This window comes from Eschrichtius robustus, chromosome 1, assembly GCF_028021215.1.
Source record: "Eschrichtius robustus isolate mEscRob2 chromosome 1, mEscRob2.pri, whole genome shotgun sequence".
Lineage (NCBI taxonomy): Eukaryota > Metazoa > Chordata > Mammalia > Artiodactyla > Eschrichtiidae > Eschrichtius > Eschrichtius robustus.
In genome coordinates this window covers 170,524,446-170,549,757 of record NC_090824.1, presented here as the reverse complement: position 1 = coordinate 170,549,757, position 25,312 = coordinate 170,524,446, and the positions used below count along the sequence as shown (strand labels likewise).

Sequence of the window (25,312 nt, the reverse complement as noted above, 5' to 3'; positions counted from 1 at the left end):
ATAGGTACATATATCAAATCATGATGCTGGACACCTAAAACTAACAGTGTTATGTGACAATCACATCCAACATCTATATCTCAGCAATCAGGGGTGAGAGCATGGACAACCTGTTGCCGAAGCTGCGTTTGCTCTACAACAGCAGAGGGCTGTGAAATAATTTTTGGGAAAAGTGTGCCGACCCTGGCCTGGAAGAAGGTGGTTTAGCAGCAACAACAGTGTGCCTGGGTGCACGCTCAGCCCAACCAGCCCCTGTGCTCTACCTGTCATTCCATTTAATCCCCTCCCCACCCTAAGAGGGAGAGACTTCAATATTCCCATTTTACAGATGAGAAAACGGAGGCCCAAGTGTTGGAGCCAGCTTTGAACCCGTGTTGTGATTTCAAAGTCACATCTTAACCCAGATTTCTAGAAGGTGGGGGTCCAGGCACTGGGGACCCTCCCTCTTCCACACTTAGAGTTGTGCTCCAGGGCCCACCATCCCAGAGGCTGCTGGATGAACACATTTAATCCACTATTCTGCACCCACTCAGCACTTGGCTGCTGCTCTCCTGCTGCTGCTGACACTTCAGCCGGCTGAGGTTGTACAGGTGACTCATCACCACCTGCCCACCCTGCCCTCCTGTGGGGCAGGGCCCTCCTTGCCTCGTTATTCTAAATCCTTAGCTCAAAAAATCTGCAGAACTGCATTAAAAGAGCCCTGCTCGCCTGTGTGGAGGCCTTGACAAGGGGAAGGGAGGCGAAGTTTTGGGGTGGCCTCTTATACTGAAGGGACATGAAAGGGACACTATTTATGTCCCTAATGGGACTCAATGTGAAGCTAAGAGCTTTGTCCCATAAAGAAATAAAAGCCCCCCACCCTTCACCTGTGAAAGCAACTCAGGCGCTATGGTACCCTGTCTGCCTGTCTGGCCCGTCCATATTTGGTCTGTGAACACCTCCGGGGCAGGCCTCTGCCTTCTCCTCTCTGTGTCCCCTGAGCCTGCACACCGTGGGCCTTCAGAGCCTCAGGGACCTCGCCCCACCCCCACCATGGCCAGAAACCTCCAGCCATCAAAATGCCTGTGGAGTCACTTTGGCCCAAGCACTGCTGGGTACCTTAGGCCCGTCTAAAGAACAAGCCATACTATGGGGCTTCCCCAGAGTTCAAGCAGCAGGATCTGGGGGTTCTGTCTGGCTCCACACTTCCTCACTGTAGCCCAGTTACCTCCCTTCTCTGAACCCCAGTCTTGTCCTCTAAACGGGGACATGGATTGCTACCTTAACGGGACTAATCCTGTGAGGACTAATTTGGGTGATCCTAGAATTTATAGCTGGCCCCAACAGATACCGCTTGAATCCATTCGGATCTCCAGATTAAACTGGAGTCTCCCAAGTGTTATCTGGAAGTTCTTCCGTGAAGCTAGACGAAACCTACACAGTTGCAGTTCCAGGGTCTCCACTTAGCCAGCTGGACAGAAAACCCAAAGTGGCTCAAACAGGCTAACAAACAAGCAGGAGAGAATGACTTACGTAACTAAGTCCACAGATAGACGTCTTCCGGCAGGGCTGCACCTGGAGCTCAGGGACGTCAGCAGGAACGGTCTCTCCCCGCCTCTGGGTTCTGCTTACTGGTGTCATCCTCACGCAGGCGGCTCTACTTTGATGGGAGCAAGACGGCCACCAACTGCCACAGGCTGAGGTCAAGTCCCCTCCAGCTGCCGCGGACTGGCCTCATATCCCCGCAACTCCCAAGAGAAACGCAGCTTCTCTTTCCCAGGATTCCAGCACAAGGCCCCTCCCTGGGCCCTGATTGGTCAGTAGCCCACTCCTGAGCCAATCACGGTGGCCAGGGAGGATGGAACATGCTGATTGGCCAGGTCGAGGTCATGTGACCATCCTCGCCGGGAAACTTGCGAGCTGTTCACCCTTTGTGTGGGGTGGGAGACAGCGTGATGAGCAGAGAGCAGGGGTGAGGGACCAGCTGCTGCGTCCTCTGTGCTCAGTTTCCTGGGAGGTACCTGCTCACATCCTCCTCCCACACCCCTTTGTCCTCTGTTTACAAAAGAATTCATGATGCATTTCTTCTCTTCCCAAGCCCCGTTTCACCGACCAACACCAAAAAGGAGCAAGACTTCCTGTTTGAAGACAGGATTGGGGATCCCCTTCCAGACTCAAGGCTTGCTTTTTGCGTCCCGTTACAATCATTTATTCAGTCAACAAACATCCACTGAGCACCTACTATATGCTGCTATGGGTTCTCAGGACTGTTAGTTGTTCTGAGTAGTGGGTATCACCCAGGAGCCTCCAAAAGGGAACAAGTTTTGTCTGATGAAGCATCTGGAGGTGAGCTTCTAGTCCCACTCTGCCACCCACCGTGTGGCCCTGAGGAATTCCTCCTTCTCTCTGGGCTTCTGCTTTCTCATCTGAGGAGGCACTGGGGAAAATGAGGTCCTGGAGCCCCCTCAGCTCTGACATGCTGTGGTTGGGTATTAGAACATGTCTCTCCAGCTGAGTCAGCCGATGAGCACCATGGAAAATGGCCACAACTCTCCCACGGCAGAGCTGGGCTGAGATGAGTCCACAGTCACACAGCTGTGCATCTAAATCCTTCCCCTTCATGGCTGCTGAGAGCACCCAGGGCAGAGGAGGATCAGCGCTTTCCGTGCCTGTGAAGACCCCCAGCTCTAGGTCCCTATGAGCTTGCCCAATGCTGCTGCTGCCCCAGAAAATCTTTTGGGGCATTTGTGATTCCCAAGTTCTCCCACTTAGTCAAGTTTGGGGCTCTCAAAAGGAAGTAGAGGGAGGCCACATGAAGGGGAGGAGAGGATGGTGTGGAGGTTCCATGGAGTCCATCCATCATCCACCTCCCTCTCTGCTTCCCTTTCTCTGTCACAGATGAAATTGGTCATGGCTCCCCGGAAGAACAGAGACCCCTGGTGTGTTGGTGGGGAAGTGAGGGATCCCTCAGAGGCAGGCTCAGCAGGGAGACTGTTTTCTTCTGGACGAGTCTAGTTTCTCTTCACTCTGAACATTTGGGGACGTGAACTAATACCCCTGGTCATTCTGTCACTTATTGTCAGGTCACCTTATTAATCCATTTGTTCCCTCCTTTATTTAGCTCATGCTTTTTTTTTTTTTAAACCAGAAGGGCGATTTATGAGAAAACAGGGAACCTAAGAACAGGGAATGGATTAGCTGTCTTTCCAGAAGACTGGAGCTGCAGCTGGTGAGACATGAAGACGCCAGGTTTGCTGTGTTTCTTCCACCCTCCTGGGGCCACATGGTCACTCACCTCTGCTTCCATTTGCACAGCACTAGGTCCTCCTGTCTTTAAGTCTATTGGTTTCTCTCCAGTTCCACCGCCAGGGCCCTGGTCTAAAGTACTATCCTTTGTCCTGGGAAAACTGAAATGACCTAAAGTTTCTCCCCACATCCACTCTGCTGTTCTCACTACAGCCAGGGTGATTTATTAAAAATGGAAAATGTACTCAGTGGTTTTCCACTGCTCCTAAGATAAACATAAAAATCTTAAGCCTGGTGTGGAACCGGATTACGATTCGTCCACATTCAATGCCCTTTGCTGTTGCTCTCCTCTCACTGGAGGATTATACAGCCCTGCCCTTTGTTTCTCCAGTCACGGCAAAGGGGCTGATGAACAGGGAAAGAAATGTGAGCACACACTTAAGAACCAGTGCATGATCTTCCTCTTTCCCTGGCAAAGGCAGTATCCAGATAGAGACTGCTCCGTCAACCCGAGTCCAGAAGGAAGATGACACGGAGCAGAGCCACGCAAGCATGTAGCATGAGTTCTTTGGTCTGGATGAAGGTTTGCTCTCTAGCCACTGCTTTTCTTACATGTATTACATTCGTATAGTTTCTCTAGAGAGGGCTGGATTTTGGTATTTCTCTTCCTTCAGGTCAGTTATGTTCTGTTAAATCCCCAGTTGTTTAGGGTCTGGTAAAATAGATTCTCTTGAGGGCAGGCTTCATTAAGAAGAATAAAATGTTGTGGGCCTATTTCAAAAGTTTCTTGTCCCCCTGCTGGACGTGGAGCACACTGTCTCCAATTTCTCAGTGTGAGAACCTGGTAGGAAGTTTGAAGCTAAGACTCACAAAAGTGGAGGACCCCTCCCTAACACTGGGCCCCCCTGGAGTTTGTAATTCTCACACTTGCTGCACTGAGCATCCAGCAATTTGTCAATCACGGTTCAGGTTTCCTCCCTGGTGTCCATGGAGGTTTCTGCTTGCACCTTTCTGCTCCGGTAAATGAGATACTTTGTACCTACCTGTCTCTCTGATTTGGGGGCTGGCAATTCGTCTGTGACCTCAATTCTCTGACAGATCTAAAAAAATTTACTGATTTTCAGTTTGTTTAGTTTTTTACTTGTTGTTAGAATGGCAACTTCCAAATTCTTCACATGCTGAACCAGAAATGAAGTCTGAATTGTCATTTTTCGTTCCTTTATTTCCCTGTGAAAGCTTTGCTTTATTCAATTGTTAATAATCTTTCTTCCCTTCATTCTTAATTCCTAATTATTTTTTTATACCATGATTTGTCTAATTATTCCTTCTTTGATAGAAATTTGATGACATCCAGTTTCACTATTATAAACAATGCTGCAGTAAGATTCATGTATATAATTTATTACACTGATTATCTAACTGCTCAGTTTGCACCTTGCTTTCTTTTAGTCAGAGAGCATGAGTCATATTTTTAACATTTCTTTTGTGGGGATTATTTGCTTTATAGGGAAGTTAATGCTATCACTGAATAGACTCTTATGAAGAAACTGGACTTCAAGGTGGTCCATCTCAGTATTCTGGTAAAAAAAATCATGAAATTTAGTATTATGCTCATTCCATCACTTTTTAACAAATAAGTAATATTTTTTAAAGAATAAAAAATACTTCATTCATCACAATACAATCTCTGAACAACACATCCTAAACTCAGGCTTATGAGGAAAGAGAGTGTACGTGACAGTTAAGGGATGGGACAGACTCCAAATTTAAATTTAAATTTAAATGCCTCTACTCTTTTTGTTCAGGAAAAGTATGACTTTCTTTTGCCTTTAAACCTTCTAACTCTAGGGTCTTCAGAGAGGATGAGATATTGCTGTTGCACCTGTTTCTCTTTCACTGTAAGGCTGCATCTTATATAGTAGAATTGGACATGGTGCAATAGATGTATGTGTTTCGGGTTAAATATTCAAAGTAATGAACCCATGATAGGGATCTACAACTTTGATTCTCAATAGAGAATATCCTTTGATTTCCCTGTTTCCATGATTACTAGTAGAAATTCACCCATGCGAGGAGATGTGGTTCTGCTGATGGTGTCTAGCTTGAACATCAGTAGTCAAGGCTGCCATGTCCATGGGTGGATTAGAGTTGACCTCCTGATGACCTCTGCACTTGGTCATTGATGACGGGAAAATAAGAATTTAAAACAGCTCAGTGCTAGACACTCATTGTAGAGTTTGATTTGGTAAACCTAAGGGAGTACATGGAAAATGGAAGTTTTCACCATCGATAAAATTTGCAAAATTCTTATCTTTAAAAAAAATAACTTTTCCCCCATGTATATACAAATGAAATTTCTATCCCTCTTTCTATTTTTAAAATTGCTTCCATTTATCTGATGGACCTATGTTTTAATCTGGGTTCTAAGAAGTGTGAAAGAACATCTTGGTCATTCAAAGAAAAGAAGCCATAGAAATATGACTTTCTTTGATTGGGTTTCTTTGATTTAATTTTTGATATTAAGCTATATGAGCTGTTTGTATATTGTGGAAATTAATCTTGTCGGTCACATCATCTGCAAATATTTTCTCCCAGTCTGTAGGTTGTCTTTTCATTTTGTTTATGGTTTCCTTTGCAAAAGCTTTTAAGTTTAATTAGGTCCCATTTATTTTTATTTCCATTACTCTAGGAGATGGATCCAAAAAGATATTGCTGCGATTTATGTCAGTGTTCTGCCTGTTCTCCTCTAGGAGTTTTATAGTATCCAGTCTTACATTTAGGTCTTTAATCCATTTTGAGTTTTTTTTTGTATATAATGTGAGGTTTTCTAATTTCATTCTTTTACATGTAGCTTTCCAGTTTTCCCAGCAACACTTATTGAAGAGACTTTTTTCTCCACTGTACATTCTTGTCCTCTTTGTTGTAGATTAATTGACCACAAATGGGTTTATTTCTGGGCTTTCTATCCTGTTCCATTGATCCATGTCTATTTTTGTGCCAGTACCATACTGTTTTGATTACTGTAGCTTTGTAGTGTAGTCCAAAGCCCAGGAACATGATTCCTCCACCTCCATTCTTTCCATCTGTTTGTGTGCTCTTCAGTTTCTTTCATCAGCATCTTACAGTTTTTGGAGTACAGGTCTTTTGCCTTCTTAGGTAGGCTTATTCCTAGGTATTTTATTCTTTTTGATGCAATGGTAAATGGGATTGTTTCCTTAATTTCTCTTTCAGATATTTCATTGGTAGTGTATCGAAATGCAACAGATTTCTGTGTATTAATTTTGTATCCAGCAACTTTACTAATTCATTGATGAGCTCTAGTAGTTTTCTGGTAGCATCTTTAGGATTTTCTACATATAGCGTCATGTCATCTGCAAACAGTTTTACGTCTTTGGAGAGCTCAGGCAGGGAAGTGGGGAGCGAGGCCAGGCTGGGGTGAGCGGTCCCTAGAGTGGAGCAGGGTTCTCGGGAGATACTTTTCTTCCTCTTTCCTTCCCTTCCCCTCTCCTCCTTCCCTCCTTGGTTGTTGGTGGGGGTTGGGGGATCAGCCAGCTGGCAGGGGAGGGGGCAGCCCAGGGGCCTGTAGCCCTCTGGGATGGCTGTGGGTTTTCTGCAGTCTTGTGCTTTGGTCATGTCATGGGACATGACAACCTTTCCTGTTGGGAGCTTTGAAAGACAAATCATGAGAGGGGAGGGTGTAGGGAGGTCCATCAGGGAAATGCCCCCAAACTGATGATAGACACAGCACTAACAATCAAAATATTGAAATCCAACTTGAGTGAAAACCAGACACCACTCTGAGCTCACACCAAGTACCTACTCCACTATCAAGAGCTAAAGTGTTACCACCTGGCTTTTTGAACATTATCCCCTCCATCAGAAGCTGCAAGTGTCACTCAAGACACCCAGCAGGCTGGCCTCTGCCAGGGAGGCCTTTTCAGTGCAGCCAGGGGCTGAGTATAAATCCTGGTTCCTGACAGCACAGGCCCTTCCTGACATGGCACAATCATCCAGGAAAATGATTTGCTAAAGAAAAGGCAGGTAAGACCACACTTTACCTCCAAGGAGAAAGAGAACTGCTTTTTGTAATGAATCAGTAAACAGATCATAGGGGACGGCCCCTGAAGGAGTTGAAGGTATAAGGTGGGTTAAGGAAGGGGTGAGCAGTAAGGCTAGAAATCCTGAGTGCTATCCTCCGATGGACAACTCCTGGGAACCTGCTAGAAGCACAGAGCCTCAGGCCCCACAACAGACCCTGCATTTTGGCAAGACCCCCAGGGTTCACAGTGCACTGGAGTTGGAGAGGCACTGGTCTAGGGTTGTACTGAGGAAATTTAAAGGCCAGGTCCTCCTGATGCCCAGGCTCCATCTCCTTTCCAAAGCTTTCTGAAGGCTCTACCCATTCTTTTCTCTTCGTTGCTACCACACTGAGGTTTAGCCCCACTACTGTGTGAGGTTCTGTCTCCCCAGTTAGACTGTCAGCTCCTCCAAGCAGGAGTTTATTCACGTCCCAGGCATCTTGTATATGCCTTACACGAACAGCAACTAGCCCATCAGCAATCGCCCCAGACTCTTTCAGGGCCTATTTAGAGGAGTGTTTCTCACATTTAGAATCATCCAGGGGGCTTTAAAAAACAACCACCCAAACAAACACCAGCAGATGAGAAAAGATGGCTGGCGAAGGCACTCCCCTCCACCACCTTGATTTTTAGATTAGCCCAAACTGGCCACAGCAGGGTGTGAGGACTGTAATGGGCACCCAGGAGCTGGACACCACGCCTTAGTGGGCCACTGGGCAGCCCCTACTCCTCCACTGCGTCCTCAGCACTGGAGCGTGCTGCTGCTCTGCACAAATGCCACCAACTGACAGGCAGACATCACATCCCCTCTAACTGTCCAAACCAGCAGTTCATCGTTTGCGTGTTTGTACGTAGGGTTAAATAAAAACTTTAAAGGATGCTGACTTCTGTAAAGCCCTAGAGCCTGGCTGCCTTTAACAAAGCTCTTGTTATTCTTCATGCAGAAAAAAATGCACCCAAGATCTCAAATTCTGACAACCAGTGGCAGCACACAGATAACCGTAAGTTTTATTATGAATTTAAAAACCTAAACATTTCATGAGGACTGGGAAGCCTACCCACAAGATCTGCCCTCCTGCATTTCCAGTTCCCACACATCCAGGCCTCACCGCACACACGCCCCAACGATGTGCAATCCGCAGCACAGCGAGTGTCCTTTATTTGCACTATTGATAGAAAACTGGCATTTAGATTTCAAAATTTTTATTACAAAATTACCAGCAGTCTTAAGCATTTCAACAATGCTTATGAACTCTACTCTGCTGACACAAACAAGGCTATTCAAAAAGCAGGACCTGTCTGAAGTGGACTATTATATGTCCTGAGATCCTTAGAGGCCACCCTGCTCAGGACCCATTTGTGACTGTGTCTTCTTCCATCTCCTCTTCACCATCATCAGTGGGGCCTAGAGAAAAACACAAAGCCGGAAGTCATATCAATTTTAGAGAACGTGCTCGCTCAGTGTGTGAGCGCCCATCCGTGAGGCTGCTGTGTGCCAGGCCCTGGGCAAGGTACAAAAGCCCAACAGCGGCCTCTGCCTTGAGGAGTTTAGGGTCTGGAGACCATCTGTCTTTGGCAGGTATTGGAAAAGACTGTCAGTTCCTAAGGGGAAGGGTCACAAAGGTGTTTTATGATAGTCAAACTCTTTGCCTGCCATTCTAACCCATTCTGGTCAAGCTGATAACTCACTTTTTATAAAGATAAAAAGCTTAAACTTTGTGTTTTGTTCTTGCCACTACTATGGGCAAAGAAACTGGGAACAGTCAAAAAAATAAAAAAAGGGGCAGGGGGGAATACCTACCACATGCTGGGGATAGTCAGTTAGTGACTATGTCTCTAAATTAAGAAAAATATGGCAACAACAATGAAATGGTTGTTATTTGTCAACAATTCATTGCAGATATTTTAGTAAATGTATTCTGATAAAGGAAATGTTTTAACCCTGTCAATTTTAGGGAAAATTTCTCATGTTTAAGCCTTTGTTTCTAGTTAGACCCAAACATTACACTTCTAGATACAGGAAGTGCTACTCAGAAGCCTGGGCCCACTGAAATTGACAGAACCATGAACAATCTCCGTCTTCCTCTTCTCAATGTGCCAACGTGTTTAGATGACACTGAAAAATCCAAAAGTAGCCTAAGACCCAAATAAAACACTTTAGGGGAAGCAAATTAAGTCAGTAATTTTGTCATACTGCAGTCCCAGTAAGCAATTCGACACAGCTTCCTCCTCCAAGCTATTACCAGGGAGCTTGAAAGCCTTCAACAGACCTGTATTGTTCTCAGGACCGCAGACCTCCTCCAGCACAAGGCCTGCAGTCCCCCGAGGGGCTGGACTTGAGAGCTCACTCTGCTGCCCGTCTCACCACATTCCCCCCCATCCCTTGACCTTGGCTCACACTGTCCTCCTTCAGTCCAAGTGTGCAAGGCTCTCTTATCACAGGTTTTCTGCCAGTGCAGTTCCATCCCCCAAGAATGCCATTCTGCCTTTGTCTAGTTCAAGGGTTCTCAAATACTTTAGTTTTAGGACCCAAAGAGCTTTTGTTTAAGTAGATTACGTTTACTGATAGTATGTTAGAAATTAAAAGTATTTTAAAAAACAGTAATTCATTAAAACAATGAATCTATTATATATTAACAATGTTTATATTTTTATAAAATATAACAATACTAATATTTTCTAAAACAAAAATATTTAGTGAGAAAGTTGGCATTATTTTCTATTTTTGCCCATCTCTGTAATGTCTGCCAAATAGCAGCTGGACCCTTGTACTGACTTCATCATTCCACTTGCTACAGTATGTTGTTTTGATTGAAGGGTATGAAGAAAATCAGCCTCACACAGACATGTAGTTAGACAAGGGAGGAGTATTTTAATAGTCTTTGCAGGCAGTTGTGGATATTCTTTTCTGATACTATGCCAAAACTTGACAGAAGTGGTAGTTTTTTTTTTTTTTTTTTTTTGGTCACGCCACTTGGCTTGTGGGATTTTAGTTCCCCGACCAGGGACCGAACCCAGGCCCACAGCAGTAAAAGCCAAGTCTTAACCACTGGACTGCCAGGGAAGTCCCAAAAGTGGTAGTTTCTTAAAGGTTAGATTGCAGTGTGGAGTCTGAAACCTTATCAATGAACTTTTCGTACTCTCTGACTTGAAAATCCACCGGTTTATTCTGTACTCTGAATGGATCATTTATGCATGCATGACTCTGTAACATCATTTGGAAAACGTTGCTCACTGAGTTATGCAGGTCTTCCAAATGTTGACCCATTTCTTTATATGTTATAAAAAAAAAATCACATTCATTAATAGCAACAATTTCCGCAGAGAATCTGGAAGTACTGGGAAACTGTCAAAGTTACAATTGTGGAAAAAAAGTTTCCCAGCTTTTAACTTCTGCTTGAAATTTTGAATATTATCATTGGTAACAAATACTAGCTGCTCTCCTTGAAGTGGAAAGCTCACTTCACGTTGGTGAAGCTGCCTGCCTCTCACCTGAGCCAGCACAAGCGCAGGGAGCCAACCACCCACGTAGGCACAGAGGTGCTCTATGCACCCCCATTCCATCGTCACCCAGGAAACCAAAAATGTGCGCCCCAGGGGCCCAAGGACCACACAGGTGAGCACCACTGGTCTAATTAATGTCTTACTTGTTTTTAGCTTCAGTTCCAACATTATTTCCCCAAGGAAACTTTCCCTGAGCTGCCAGTCTAGACAGAGGTCCCAGTTACATTCATATCAAACTTGCAATATGCATGGTCTGGGGTAGTTTTCACTTTATACCCCAGTGTCCACCAGTTTGCCTGACACAAAGCTGGCATTTACTATCAGAACGGCTCACACCCTCTGCTCAGTGCTACCTACAAGTATCTTACTTAGTCCTCCCAACAACCTTTTGAGGTTACCATTATCACGATCTCAGATTTAAAGATAAGGACACAGATTTAAGATTAAGTGGAGATTAAGAAATTTACCCAAGGACAGAACTGGTGAAGCTAAGCTCTGACCCTCAGCCTGTCTGGCTCTGGAGCCTGTGTCCTCATCTGCTAAGCTAGCCTACATGGACAGGGGTCAAAGGCAACACGGTCACCTCCACTGTTCGCTCTCATTCCATGGCTATGAAATAATGTTTGTCTCAACTTTTACAGAAACCCCAGAGTCCTACGACATAACATTCTTTAACAAATGATTTATCTTCAAAGAGCATTTAAAGGCATTTTGAGTGGATTAGATTAGATGGTAATGAGGCACTATTCTAGCATTCTTGTGTCGTAGCATGTAAACTGTTTTGCAATCACTTCAAGTGTACCATTAATTTGGAAATAAAGACAGAACACTGTTACCTGATCTGCGTTCTCTGCCAGGTATCTGACCGGACTGAAGCAAGCCCTTCAGCCGCTCCACTTCAGCCAAAGTTGACGCGTTTGCTATAGCATTCTGGATGCCAGGAGACAATGGAGACAGACAGTTACTTTCATCTAAGCCTCCATCACCCAGAAAACACTCACAGGAATTCACACCATCTTTTTGAGTTGGAATATTAAATAGTTCTTTGTTGGGGGAAGAATTTTACTGGCACAGTGAAATCAACCCCAAAACCAAATCATAAATTTCCAAAATTGGGAAACAGCTGCAGACCCTATTATAAGAGAGCAAATAATCGCTGCTTGTGTCCTAAAATCTTAGCTAATTGAAGGACCTATTTGGAATTATGCTACTGGATAATTTAGGAGGCAGTATTATAAAATTAGGATTTCTCATCAAGCAGGATCTTTCAAAGTAAAAATTAAGACAGCATGCAAAGGTAACTAACTGTTCAAATAAACACATCCTGGGAAAATGAGAAAGACTAGAGTTGCCTCCACTTTGACTGGCTCACATAATTAATTCAAGTCAAAGTCTGGTCAAATGATATCTTTAAGCTAGTTTTTCCTTACACAAAAATACAGCTGGATTCTAACAATTGTGGGGAAAATCTGCAGTGTTTGATTTATTACTTGGGTTATTACATAATTTTGAGTCCTAAACCCATAACAGCTCACTCCAGTCCAAGAATCCTAACACATGATTACCTTGATTGCTTCCACATCCCCTGGAGATGGCCCACCTTTCTTTTTGTCAGTTGGCAAACCAGCACCTGGATTGAAACTTGGGAGGGGAGGGAAGTACAAAACTGTCAAATCCAGACCAACAGAAATTGCTTCTCTTTTACTTTCAAAAGCTTTTGAAAGTAATTCAACCAGTGTAGTATCTTATCTTTGTTAACAAACTGATACAAGAAAGCCTCTCCTTCAGAAACACCACCCAGTTCATCTTCCTACAGAGAAAGGAGGATGTATGTAATATCGCACTAAGACTGAATACTGGAATATCTGCTCTGCTCATCTGGTAGAAATCTCACGTGATACATGGACCACTGATGGTCACGGATCATCATCACGCAAATTTAGTACCGTATTAGTCACAGGTGTTTCATTTCATTTTGCAGGAGGCAAAATGCCAGACAGATAATGTTTCTGAAGGTGAAGTGGAGTGAAGTTGGATATCCGGATCTTACGTTTTGCTTCTCCTGGCAATATCCTTTGCAAGTTGTGCACCCCGTTTGCCCTTGAACATTTTCTCTGCTTCCTGACGCTCCTACAGCGACACCACACACACAGTTAATGGAAATAGGAATACCACATGCATTTAGATGCATTCCTCAGAAAACATGGAAGAAAACTCTCCTGGAATACTCTGGGCTGGTGAAAATACCACGAAGCCAATTTCAAATTAAAAGGAGACACGGTGGTCGCCTTTCTGGTGAAGGTCCCTGAAGAAAGTTCCCTCTCCGAGTTTCAAGGAGGGGCTCTCAAGGAACTAAGAAGGTTAAAAAAAAAAAAAAAAAAATCCCCCAATAAAGGGAAAATCATTCTAACAATTAAAGGTACTGAAACGTGGATTACATTACACTCCCCACAGGGAGTGCATCTAAGCAGGCCATCTGCTGTGACAGTGCCCACGGCGGCTCTGAGGCTGTGCCACCTCTAGAAAGACCAGCCCCACACAAGACAACCGGAACTCAAAGTCCTACCATAAACACCGTATGGGAAAATTGACCTAGCACCCCCTCCCCATTCTCATTACAAACCAATGATAAAAATCACTGGGCCGTTTAAGAAGTCAGTAACAAAAGTATAAAGGAAAACACACCAATCTATAATGACTTACAACAGAGTAATACTTACTTTTAGTTTCACCTTCTGGAAATCCAGTACTCTGACTTGTGGAACTTTATAAATCACATATAGTCTGTAATGCTTCTTATTTGTTACAGGATTTCTTAGAATACTACAAGAAAAGGAACAATACAATGCCAATGTTGTTCACAGCACAGCATTCAAGAGATCCATTTTAATAAAATCTAATGAGTCCATGAAGTAAGGAAAAGTTCACTATTCTTCACATTTCAATGTCATAAGAACTTAACACCAGGGAAATTTTAACAGAGCCCAAAGGAAATACTTTCAATATTTGTTTTTTAAAGGTACTTTTTACTAACTGATGACTTTAAGATCAAGGCTGGTAATGGTGTTATTTTAAAAGACTTTATTGTCACCACCACAAATAATTTCCATACCTTAGATAAGTCAATGATTTGAGAGATGCCAAAGGGTCCAGATCACCCTGTAAAATAACAGCCACAGGTAAGAACACAAATACCACACCCCATTTTGATACTGTGAAATGGTGGATGCCTTTGGAGCAAGGACTCATCTTGTCTTTTATGCACTTATTTGTTTTTCCTGCCCCAGAACCCAGCACAACACTAGCACATCACAGATGCTTGGTACATTTCTACTGAATACACTCGTTCATAAATTTGAGCTTCTTAAACTTAATATCTTGGCCACAACAGTTTCTGTCTCAACAGCAGAAGAGACCAAAAAAATAAAATCATTTCCTGTAGCAAATTCAAAAGGACTACTGAGCTTAAAGCAGTGATTGAGAAAAGAAAGCAATGTGAAAACTGCTGTAACTTTTGAGCAAGTTGTTCACACAGGGAACCTCAAACCATGATCCTGGTGTAAGGTGGTTTTTCCTGTTGGTGCCTGGGGGCAACACAGGTATGTCATCTTTGAAGGAAGGCACCTTTATTCTAGGCGCCCCCAAATCTCTTCAAATAACATTTTCAAGGACAAGGAGTATAGTTAAAAAAAAACGTATATGGGAAGAAGGCAGGTTAGCTTTTGAATCTTCCCAAATTATGCCATAAAACACCGTGCAACAAGGATAGAAAGACCAAAACCTATGGTCAACTACAAGCAAACTAGATGAAAAGGTACTCTGGCAAGAACCTAACACAGGAGCCAGTGAGGACAAACTACTGTGAGAGCTACATGACTTGCCTGGTGACAACATCCACACAAGAAGAAGAGAGGAAAGGCAGAGAGGCGTCCAACAGACCGGAGAACTCCAAAGCGACTGACAGGTACCCAGTTTGAGAAAGGATAGGCAAAGGATAGGCATGTCCCAATAATGAACACATTAAAGTGTGTGATGACGCCTGAAGGGCTCGAGCAATCTGGGACTTCACTCCACCAGAAACTGTGCCCTTTCCAGAACAAAGCCCCACATGGAGGAGAAACTGCTAGAACAGATCTGAACTGAGTGGGACAGGGCCAAGAGGGACAATGAGGAAAAAAGTACAAGTAAAAGCAGGGGAGGGCAACACAGCCAGGTGCTCAGAAAGCTGCCGCTTTTAAATACTTCACAACAGCATGGGAGGGAGCTCTAAAGCTTGCTACTGGCACACCATCACTAAAGGAAATCTAAAGAACAATCCAAAAAGGAACAAAGGAAGACAAATATTGCATGACCTCACTTTTATGTGGAATCTCAAGAAAAGTCCAACTCACAGCAACAGAGTTGAATGGTGGTTACCAGAGGCTGGGGGGTGGAAGAAAGGGGAGATGAGCTATTGATTAAAGAGCACAAACTTTCAGTTATAAGATAAATAAGTTCTAGAGATTTCTGGTACAACATTGCGACTACAGTTAAAAATAACATATGGTGTACTCAATATGATAAAAAAGTAGATCTCAAGTATTCTCACTGCACACACAAAAAGGTAACTAGGTGAAGTGGTGAATATGTTAGTCTGTGGTAATCATTTCACAATGTATACATATATCAAATTTCACATTGTACACCTTAAACATATATAATTTTCATTTGTCCATCATACTTCAATAAACCTGCAAAAACCAAAAGAAAGGAAGAACAGTAACTTTAGTCACACACACAGACACACATACAGACTGTGTAAAACACAGTGATGTCTTCACGGGGGCGGCGGGGGGGGCGGCGGGGGGTGAGATGGTTAAGGTGCCGTATTATTCAGGAGGTAGAGGTGCTGGTTAACTGCTTTACACTTGGATAAATATGTGTGTGCTAATTCCTAGGATGCTAAGAATAGAAACAGAGTCTATTTAATAATTAGTTAATCTCTAAACTATCAGAAGGAAAAGTGGAATGCCAAAAAAAGAGAGCAATACAGGAGAGAAAAAAAATTGCAGACAGATGGAACAAATAAAAAATTCTAGAAAAGAAAGAAGATAAACTCAAATATACCAGTAATTACATTAAACATAAACAGACTATTTCATTTAAAAGTCAGATTTCAGACTGGATTTTAAAAAAAAATCCTATCACATGCTGTTTTCAAGAGACAAATCTAAAATATAAGTACAGAAAAACAATGTAAATTTTGGATGAAAAAAATGATTATGCAAATACTAACTGAAAAAATGCTTGTTTTGATATACTGCAGCAGATAAAATGGACAACCAGGGTAAAACAGCACTAATAAGATGTAAAGAGGGTCACCACACATGATAAAAGGTTTATTTCATCAGTAAGATACATAAAATTTGGATATATCAAATAACCTAAAAATATATAAAACTAAAATTGACAGAACTCCATGGAAACAGTCAAATCCACTATCATGTAGGATTTTAATACACCTCTTTCAGTGACTGATCGGACAAACAGCCTTCATCTTTGCAAACAGCTTTAAACACAATTACAACACACAGAATATACTGCCCCCATCATGCCACACATTCCCTATGAACGCACATACCTCATATAGTTTAGAAAGGACATGCCCTCAGATCAGTGCTTTCTTACTTTTGGAGTCAAGTACTCCTTTGGGAATCTGAAAGACGCTTATAAACCTCGTCCACCAGGAAAGGAACAATCAGGGAAATAGGGAAGGGAGGGGTTAAGGGCATAATAACCTAAAATCAAGTTATATCACATGAACTTAAACATCCAGTATTTAAGTGAGAAATTTAGGTTGCAAAACAATGTATAGTATAAGCTCAATTTTGTTAAAAATTATACACAGAGCAGAAATTTAAAAAGCGTAAAAATAATCATATCCAAATAGAGAAAATGAAACTTGCCCCCTATAAGAAACTGGATTTCAGGGGTTTCCTTGGTGGCACAGTGGTTAAGAATCCATCTGCCAATGCAGGGGACACGGGTTCGAGCCCTGGTCCGGGAAGATCCCACATGCTGAGGGGCAACTAAGGCCGCTCGCCGCAACTACTGAAGCCCGTGCACCTGGAGCCCATGCTCCACAACAAGAGAAGCCACCGCAATGAGAAGCCCACTTGCCACAACTAGAGAAAGCCCACACGCAGCAACGAAGACCCAACGCAGCCAAAAATAATAAAATAAATAAATAAATTTATAAAAAAATAAAGAAACAAAGTGTAATGTTTTTTTAAAAAAGAAAAAACAGATTTCAAATGGATCGTTGATCTAAATGTGGAGTAAAACAATAATTTCTTGAATAAAACCCTCCAACAAAATTTAATGTATGTCACATATGTAATTTTCTAGTAATGACATTAAAACAGGAGAAACTAATTTTAATAATACATTGTTTTACCTATTTTCCAAAATATTACCATGTCAGTATAAAAAAATTATTGATAGTTTATATTCTTTTTTTTTTGTACTAACTCTCTAGAATCTGTAGTGTATTTTATATTCTAGTATATCTTAATTCAAAGTAGCCACTTCTGGCTAGTAGCTACCATACTGGACACTTCGATTCTAGAAAACAGAATATGTGAGTTTCTTTATGACCCTGGCGTAGGGGAAGCTTAACAGAACTCAAAAGTACTAATAACAACAGACTGATGAAATGGATTATGCTTGAATTAGGAACTTCTCTATCAAGACCCTAAGAGAGTCAAAAGGTGAGCTAGAGAGTGGGAAGATATTTGCAACACATAACCAAAAAAGGCCCATTTCCTGAATTAATTAAGAAAAGAAAAAGGATGATAAGATAATTTTCTGGATTTTCCAAGTTTTCTATAAAAGGCATGTAGTACCTTTAACTCCTCCCTGCAAATACGTTTTTCCCCTGTTCAACTTACCAATTCCACAAGACTGTTGTTGGTGAGAATGAGTTCTGTCAGACAGGGCAGAGCCTGATCAAGTCCCTCACCTATACGGCTAAAATAAAAAGAAAAAATCTTAATGAAAGTAAAAATTAAGTAAACTAACAACTTCATCTAAGCCTTTGCCCAGAGGACTTCAAAGTGGGAAGAACCTTAGAGATCTTTCTTCCAACACTCTAACAGAAGGAAGGACCTTGTCTGAGGTCACAGAAGTGGGATGATTTTAAAACCCATGCCTCCTGAAATGCCTCCTGAAAGCTGCGAGGGCTCTTTCCACTGCTACACTATCTAATGAGACCTAAGACAAAGAGAAAGTCCTGTGTAAACAGACTTACTTTGCTCATCTCAGGACTTGTGTGCAGGTAGCACAGAAATACAAGTGGTTCTGCATTCACAGCTCAAGCACAAGATACACCAACCAAACCACAACGGAATAGTTAACTCATAAGAAATACACCAATTAAAAAAACGCAACTCAACACCCAGAACTTCTTAAAGACATTGTCTATAGACCTTTAATAACTTTTCTCCAACAAAATTTACAAAGATGATGAACGTGGGTCAAAAAAAAGATCTTAATTTCAATAAGCAATATTCTAAAAATCAGCTGCAGTTAAAGAAAAACAAATAGCAGAGGATTTGAGGTAGAATGAGATGTTCAGTCAAAAATATAATTGTTGAATTTTATGTTATCTCTTTAATATGACCCCTCTGATAACTTTAATTATTATTTTAGAAACGAGCCAAAATATGTACAAAGCAGCATGTTTTTAACTTAAATTAGAAACTTACCATGAACATATATATATATACACACAAGATTTCTGAATAAATGCAAATAAGACTAGACCAATGACAAATTAATCTCTGGATCTGTATGGGACAAGTGCAGCTCATTTTCCATTTAATAAATATGTAGGTTAAAAAGAAAAAAAAGAAATATGTAGGTTTAACTGGCAGTATATACTGCAACTTCTTCAGGGAACTCTGCAACATTTAGGGGGAAAAAGCTACTTTCCACTAGTAGACAATTACCATATTCTGTTGTTGTTCACTAATAATGTTTTCAGTCTTCTCAACAAAGGAAAACCATCCAGTTTCCTGATTTCATTGTCAGAAAAATCAATGGCATCAAACTGGTCTAAGGTAGCGCCTAGATTTTCAATGACAGGAATTTTATACCCTGCAAAAAGGAGGAAAAAAAAAAACACCCACACAAGTATTAATATAATTAAAAGGCACCTAAAACATTAGCAGCATTTCATGTAATTGGACTCACAGCTAATGTTCCTTCCAAAAGTGTTTACCTAGCACCTATGCCGTTGCCAGACACTGCCAAGGTACTGGCACATAGTACAAGGAACAAGACAGTCACAAGTCCCAGCTGCCATGAAGCTTATAGTCTAGCAGTGGACGTGAAGATGGCGATGGTGACAAGGGCAGTAATGATGAGAATACTTACTAGCAGTAACTAGTACCTAACAGTTTTCAAGTATATTTACAAGGTGCCTCATGCTGCTCTAAGCAAGGCCCCAGAGCTAGTGAAGTGGCCTAAGAGGACTTTACGCTGTGAGCTGCTTAACTGTCAGCGTCCAAACGTTGTTCACACATGGTGGACAACAGCCCTCAACCTCTTTTGCATCCCACAGGCCCGATTCTTAGAACTCATTGGGATGTCTTCATGATATCATGACCGTTCCCCCTTACTTCACCTCCCCCAGCTCAAACCCAGAGTTGAAAGTCAATAGGTCACACACAATGGTAAATCACCCTGTGGACAACTCAAATACTCCCTGATTTGTCTAACACGGGCATATTTATTGTGCTAGGTGCTCGGAGAAAAAAAGAAGTTAAACGAGCCAAGGTGAAAGTACACAGTGCAGAGCTGTAAGGGCTACATCAAAGTAAGTGCTGCACCAAAACAAGACTCCTCAACGCTGGGTGCACTTCAGACTCAGAGAGAAGGCAGGGATCACCTGTGCCAAGACTGTGAAAGCGGTCGGTTACGCTTGAGTTGAACCTTTCTCTAAGAAACTTAGTTTTAACAAAACGAAAGTACTGGGCTTTGTCAGCAAACAAAAAAGCAAGCAGAAAGCAGAGCCCGCAGCCGTGGTGCTCCGGCGACCGCGCTTTCTCCGTGGGAGCGATTCTCAGGACAAGACTGATTATCTTATCCCCGGAGAAGTCGCCCCCTAAAATGCTGATGAGCTGCACGCCGAGGCGGAAATCACTACAGGAACCTAACAATTCGGGGGCTTCCGCAACCCTTCCGCAGGCACCCGGCAGCGCCAGCCTCGCTCCGACAGTCCGCTCTTTGCAATGTTCTGGTAAAAGGGGAAAAGACGACTGAAGCCAATGAGGGGCAAATCGGGGAGACAATCGCTTTTGTCCCGTACTTCGTCTCCTCGCTCCCTTACCCTGTCTACACTCTCACGACAACACTTTAACGCGTCTCGCTCCGCACGAGGGTCGCAACCGCTAGCTAGACTGTGTATTTCCCGGCCCCGCCGCAGCTCAGGCCGCGAAGCCCGCCCGGCTGGCCCGGCACAGGCCCGCGGTCCTACCGGAGCATCGCAGCGGCCCCGTGTGTGCGGGGAGGAGCTGGGGTGAGGGGCGCCTCGGAAGGGCCCAGGGACGGCCTTTCACAGACGACAGCGGGACCCAGCCCGGCTCGGGGCTCGGGACGCAGGCCGCCAGCCACGCTCCGGCCCTGGCGCACGCGGCTGGGCCGGGCCGCCTGGCGGGCGGGTAGGCCGGACCGCCCGCCCCCGTCCAACTCACCCCGCAGGTCCAGCTCGCGGTCCCGCACAGCGTTGGTGTACTGCGCCGCCTGCTCTATTAGCTCCGCCGTCAGTTTCACCATCCTGCTGCCTCCCACCCGCCGCGCCGCCCGCTCCTCTCGCCGCACCGACGTCCCGGCGTGCCCCGCGCCCGCGCCAGGCAGCACCAATCGCCGCCGGCGTGCGCGGCCTGAGCGGCGTCCAGGCCGAAGCAATCGAGGAGCCACGCCCCCGGGCTCGGGCTCCGCCTCCCGGGCTCGGGCTCCGCGGCGGTCCGGTGCGCGTCGCCGCGCCTCTGGTTCTGACTGCGTTCCTCTGGCGCCGCCGCGGTCTGCAGGGCCCGCGAGTCCAGACAGCTGTGTCCTCAAGTTAACAAAATGTGAAAGCCCCCGAAGGGAACTTTCTCGGGCATCAGTGCACCGTGAGGTGAAAGGGAGGCTGTGACTGTCCTCACTCCACCCGTGGGTCCAGTGATGGGTCCCGGATTTTGGCCCTCGGCCTACCAGGTGAGGACAGGGGCTGGATCGACCGCCCCGGTCGAATTTGTGGTTAGGTCTATGTTCTATAGACAATTAGATATTCATGTTGAAGCCTGGTACACGGGAAAGCGCGCAGATCAGAAATCTGCATCAGAGTGAGCACACCCGCGTGGCCGCCGCCGGCCTCCTAAACGAACACTATTCGGAAAACCTGCCCCCCTCACCCCTCCGCAAAGGCAACTGCGAATCCAACACCATAGATTAGTTTTGCTTGCTTTTGATATAGACTCATGCGATCTGCTTTTGTGCCTGCTTTCTTCGGCTCTGTGTCGTGCCTGGAATCCATCCAGGTTGCAGGCAGCAGAGGTTTGTTTACTTGCTGTTGTATAGAATTCCATTGTGTCTCTCACACCATAACTTATCCATTTTGCTGTTCATGGACATTAGGGTTGTTTCCAGTTTGGGGCTGTTCTGCATAATACTGCTATAAATGTTCATGTGCATGGATCTGATGCACGTGCATCTGAATTTCTCCAGGAGTGGAACTAATGGGACATAGGATGTGGTATCATCAGTAGATAATGCCTGACGATCACTGCCAAGAGGCTGAAATAATTTCCACAGTCTCTAGTGGTGTGTTAGGGTTTCCATCACTTCCAACGTCAGCCTCATTGGCACTGTCAGTCTTTATAATTTTGGCGATTCTGGTGGGTGTGTAGTGGTATTGCACTAATGCTTTGATTTGCTTTTCTCTAATAACTAGTAAATTTGAGGATCTTCTGTATATGTTGTCCACTCTTGATATCTTTTGCAAAGTGCCCATTCAAGTCTTTGCCCATCTTTTTCTATTGGGTTGTCTGCCTTTTATTTTTATTATTATTCATTATGGGATTTCTTTATATATTCTGGATATGAGTATACTCTGTGGTTTACCTTTCACTTTTTTTTTTTTTTTTTTTTTTTTTGGTTAAAACTGCTTAAATACCAAAGACCTCACAGGGAGTGGAAATACTGTCCTCATGTACATCCTCATTATAATCCATTTTGGTCTAGGAAAACATCTTATTCCCCAAATCACCAAATCATAATCTGGGCTGTAAATTGAATCAAAAGGATAAGAAATGTGACTGCCTCTCCCATTTTGAAAAAGAAACAAGCTTTCAAAGGGTCCAATTCAAGAACAGACATCAGAAGAAGAACTTCTTAGCTCAGGAAGCCCTGCCCATTGACAGTGTCTTTTGTCCTATCTTGGGGGGGACACTTTTACTATGGTCATGTAGGTCTGGGACCCAGAAAGGATTTTCTGCTTACTGACCTTTTCACTGTTAATGAAAAGGTGTTGTTTAATGACCAGAAGTTTCTAATTTTCACATAGTTCAGTTTATGTGTATGTGTATGCACATGTGTGTCTTGTTTGAGAAATCGTCCCTCACCTCCAAAATGTTTTTCTGTGTTATCTACTAGAGGCTCAGTTGTTTTATCCTTCACATTTAGCTCTCCAATTCCCCTGGAATTGATTCCTTTTGAACTTTCTATTGAAGCATGATATACATGCAGCAGACTGCAAGCTACACACACCCAAGCAACTGACATCCAGATCAAGAACAGGAGATTGCACATTCCAGAAGCACCCCTCTTGCCCTCTTCCAGCCACACCCTTGCCCCAAGGGTAACCACTAATCTAACATCTTGCATAGATTGGCTTTGCCTAGTTTTGTATTTATGCAAAATGAAATTGTACATTATGCAACTCTTGCTTAACCTGTTTGTGTGTAGATGTAGTTCATTTATTCTCGTTGTTATATAGTTTCTCATTGTGTGAATATTCCACAGTTTGTCTATTCTGCTGTTGATGAGCATTTGGGTAATTTTCAGTTTGGAGCTATTATAAATAGTGCACCTACTAACATTATAATATATATCTTTAAGTGAACACATATACTGATATATACTTGGAAATAGAATTGTTGCGCCATAGGGTTTACTTACTTTCAGCTTAAGTAGATACTACTAATTTTCCAAAGTGGTTGTACCAGTTTATACTCCTTACTGACATTTGGTATCGCCTGTCTTTTTAAGTTTAGCCATTCTGGTGGGTTGGTAGTGGTATCCCATTGTGGTTTTCATTCTATTTCTCTGATTACTAACACAGTTGAGAACTTTAAAAACAATATATTTATTGTCCATTTAACTAGCTTTTGTGAAGTGTTTGTTTAGGGGTTTTGTCTGGTTTTCTACTGGGTTGTCCTTTCTTACTGATTTGTAGGTGCTTTTTTTTGGATAGAAGTCCTTGTGAGATAAAAGTACAGTGACTATCTTCCCTCTGTCTGTGGCCTTTTCACTCTGTTAATGCTGTCTTTTGGTGAACAGAAGTTCTTCATTTTAACATAGTCTAATATACGAACTTTTCCCTATATGGTTAATGTTTTTTGAGTCCTCTTTAAGAAATCTTTGCCTATGCCAAAACTATAAATCTTTTCTTCTAAAAGCTTTATTGTTTCCCCTTTCACATTTGGATTTGCAATCTGTCTGGAATAGATTTTCATACATACTCTGAGGTAGGGATCAAGATATATTTTTTCCTCATCTGGGTATTCAGTTGATCCAGCACCATTTATTGAAAAGCCCATCCTTTCACCATTGTGCTGCAGTGCTACCTTTTTCATAAATCAAATGTCTAAATATGTGAGGATTTAATTCTGGACTGGCTATTCTGTTCCATGGATTTAGTCGCCTATTTTTGCATACCATCTTACTGTCTTTATAATAATAAGCTCTATTTTAAAACTTGATATTCGCCTCAAAAAAGAGCCACTTTTTTTTTTCAAGATTGTCTTGGTTATTATTGCCCTTTGCATTTTAATAGAAATTTTAGATAAATCTTGTATCTAAAAAAGAACCCATACTTTGATTTATATTGTATTGGATCTGTGGATGAAGGGAATTCTTTTTTTTTTTTCTGCGTTGGGTCTTCGTTGCTGTGTGCGGGCTTTCTCTAGTCGTGGTGAGCACGGGCTACTCTTCGTTGCGGTGCATGGGCTTCTCTTTGCGGTGGCTTCTGTTGTGGAGCATGAGCTCTAGGCACGCGGGCTTCAGGAGTTGCAGCACGTGGGCTCAGTAGTTGTGGCTCATGGGCTCTAGAGCGCAGGCTCCAGTAGTTGTGGCGCATGGGCTTAGTTGCTCCGTGGCATGTGGGATCTTCCTGGACCAGAGATCGAACCCGTGTCCCCTGCATTGGCAGGTGGATTCTCAACCACTGTGCAAGCAGGGAAATCCCTGAAGGGAATTCTTATCTTTACAATATTGAGTATTCCAATCCATAAACATTTATTTAGATCTTCTTTGGTTTCTCTTAGTGTTTTATAGCTTTTGTGTAGAGGTCCTATACCTCTTTTACTAGATTTATTCTAGTTATTTAATAGTTTCTGATGCTGTTGTAAACAGTATCTTCTATTTAAAAAATTCCATTTTCTAATCATTGAGTGCTGGTATATTGAAATACAGTTGATTTACAGTGGAAATACAATTGATACTGGCATTGTATCCAGCAGTCTTGCTGAAGTTATTTACTAATTCTAATCATTAATGTATAACTGTTCTTTTGGATTTTCTACATGCCTAACCCTGCTCTTTGAGAATAATGAGCGTTTTATTTCTGCCTTTCCAATTCTTATACCAGTTCTTTATTTTTTGCCCTATTGCTTTGGCTGGGATCATCAGCACAATGTTGGATAGTGGACATCCTTTAGCAGGCATCACTTCATAGCCCGGGGGCGGGGGGGCGTAGGGGAGGGAACCCTCATCACCTGATCAAAGTTAACACCACCAATAATGGAACAAGTCAAAGTCTTGTATCACCTACTAGGATGCAATGACAAGAACACAGCATTGCTTCGGAGAGATTCATGTCAAAGATACTTGACCTGAATGGAAATATGAGGAAACCTCAGACAAGCACACACTGAGGGACAGCCTACAAATAACTGGCTGGTCGTCTTTAAAAGGTTCAAGGTCATGAACGTCAAAGAACCAAGGAACTGTTCTAGATTGAAGGCTAGAGCCCTGATGAGTACATGCAGAGTGTGATCTAAATTGGACCCTTTTGCTAAGGGCATTATCAGGACAGCTGGCAAGACTTGAATCCAGTCAGAGGATTGATGGTAGGAATATACCAATTTCCTGATTCCCATGGTTATGTAGGAGAAGATCCTTGTTTATGGGAAATAATTTAAAGTATTTAGGAGGTGGTAGGATATTACGTCGGTAATTTACTTTCAGATTGTTCAGGAAAA

General features: G+C 43.1%; 1 protein-coding gene across 1 annotated transcript; it reads right to left on the bottom strand.

Moving 5' to 3' along the window:
- Nucleotides 1-8,490: 8,490 nt before the first annotated feature.
- On the bottom strand, nucleotides 8,491-20,682 carry SNRPA1 (small nuclear ribonucleoprotein polypeptide A'). The gene is made up of 9 exons (XM_068559328.1): nucleotides 20,543-20,682; nucleotides 18,797-18,944; nucleotides 17,738-17,816; nucleotides 13,921-13,967; nucleotides 13,529-13,631; nucleotides 12,859-12,938; nucleotides 12,374-12,449; nucleotides 11,645-11,738; nucleotides 8,491-8,709 (listed from the first exon to the last, which is right to left on the bottom strand). The coding sequence occupies exons 1-9, from the start codon at nucleotides 20,622-20,624 to the stop codon at nucleotides 8,651-8,653; spliced, it is 768 nt and encodes a 255-aa protein (XP_068415429.1). The 5' UTR covers nucleotides 20,625-20,682; the 3' UTR covers nucleotides 8,491-8,650.
- Nucleotides 20,683-25,312: the final 4,630 nt, after the last annotated feature.

Bases quoted from the DNA above. Each gene is read 5' to 3' on its own strand.
- SNRPA1 (XM_068559328.1), bottom strand. From the start codon at position 20,624: ATGGTGAAACTGACGGCGGAGCTAATAGAGCAGGCGGCGCAGTACACC. The intron at 13,968-17,737 runs GTAAGTTGAACA...GTTATTTTACAG, and splicing joins ACAACAGTCTTGTGGAATTG to GGTGATCTGGACCCTTTGGC. The intron at 8,710-11,644 runs GTAACAGTGTTC...GTTTTTCTCTAG, and splicing joins TGGCAGAGAACGCAGATCAG to GCCCCACTGATGATGGTGAA.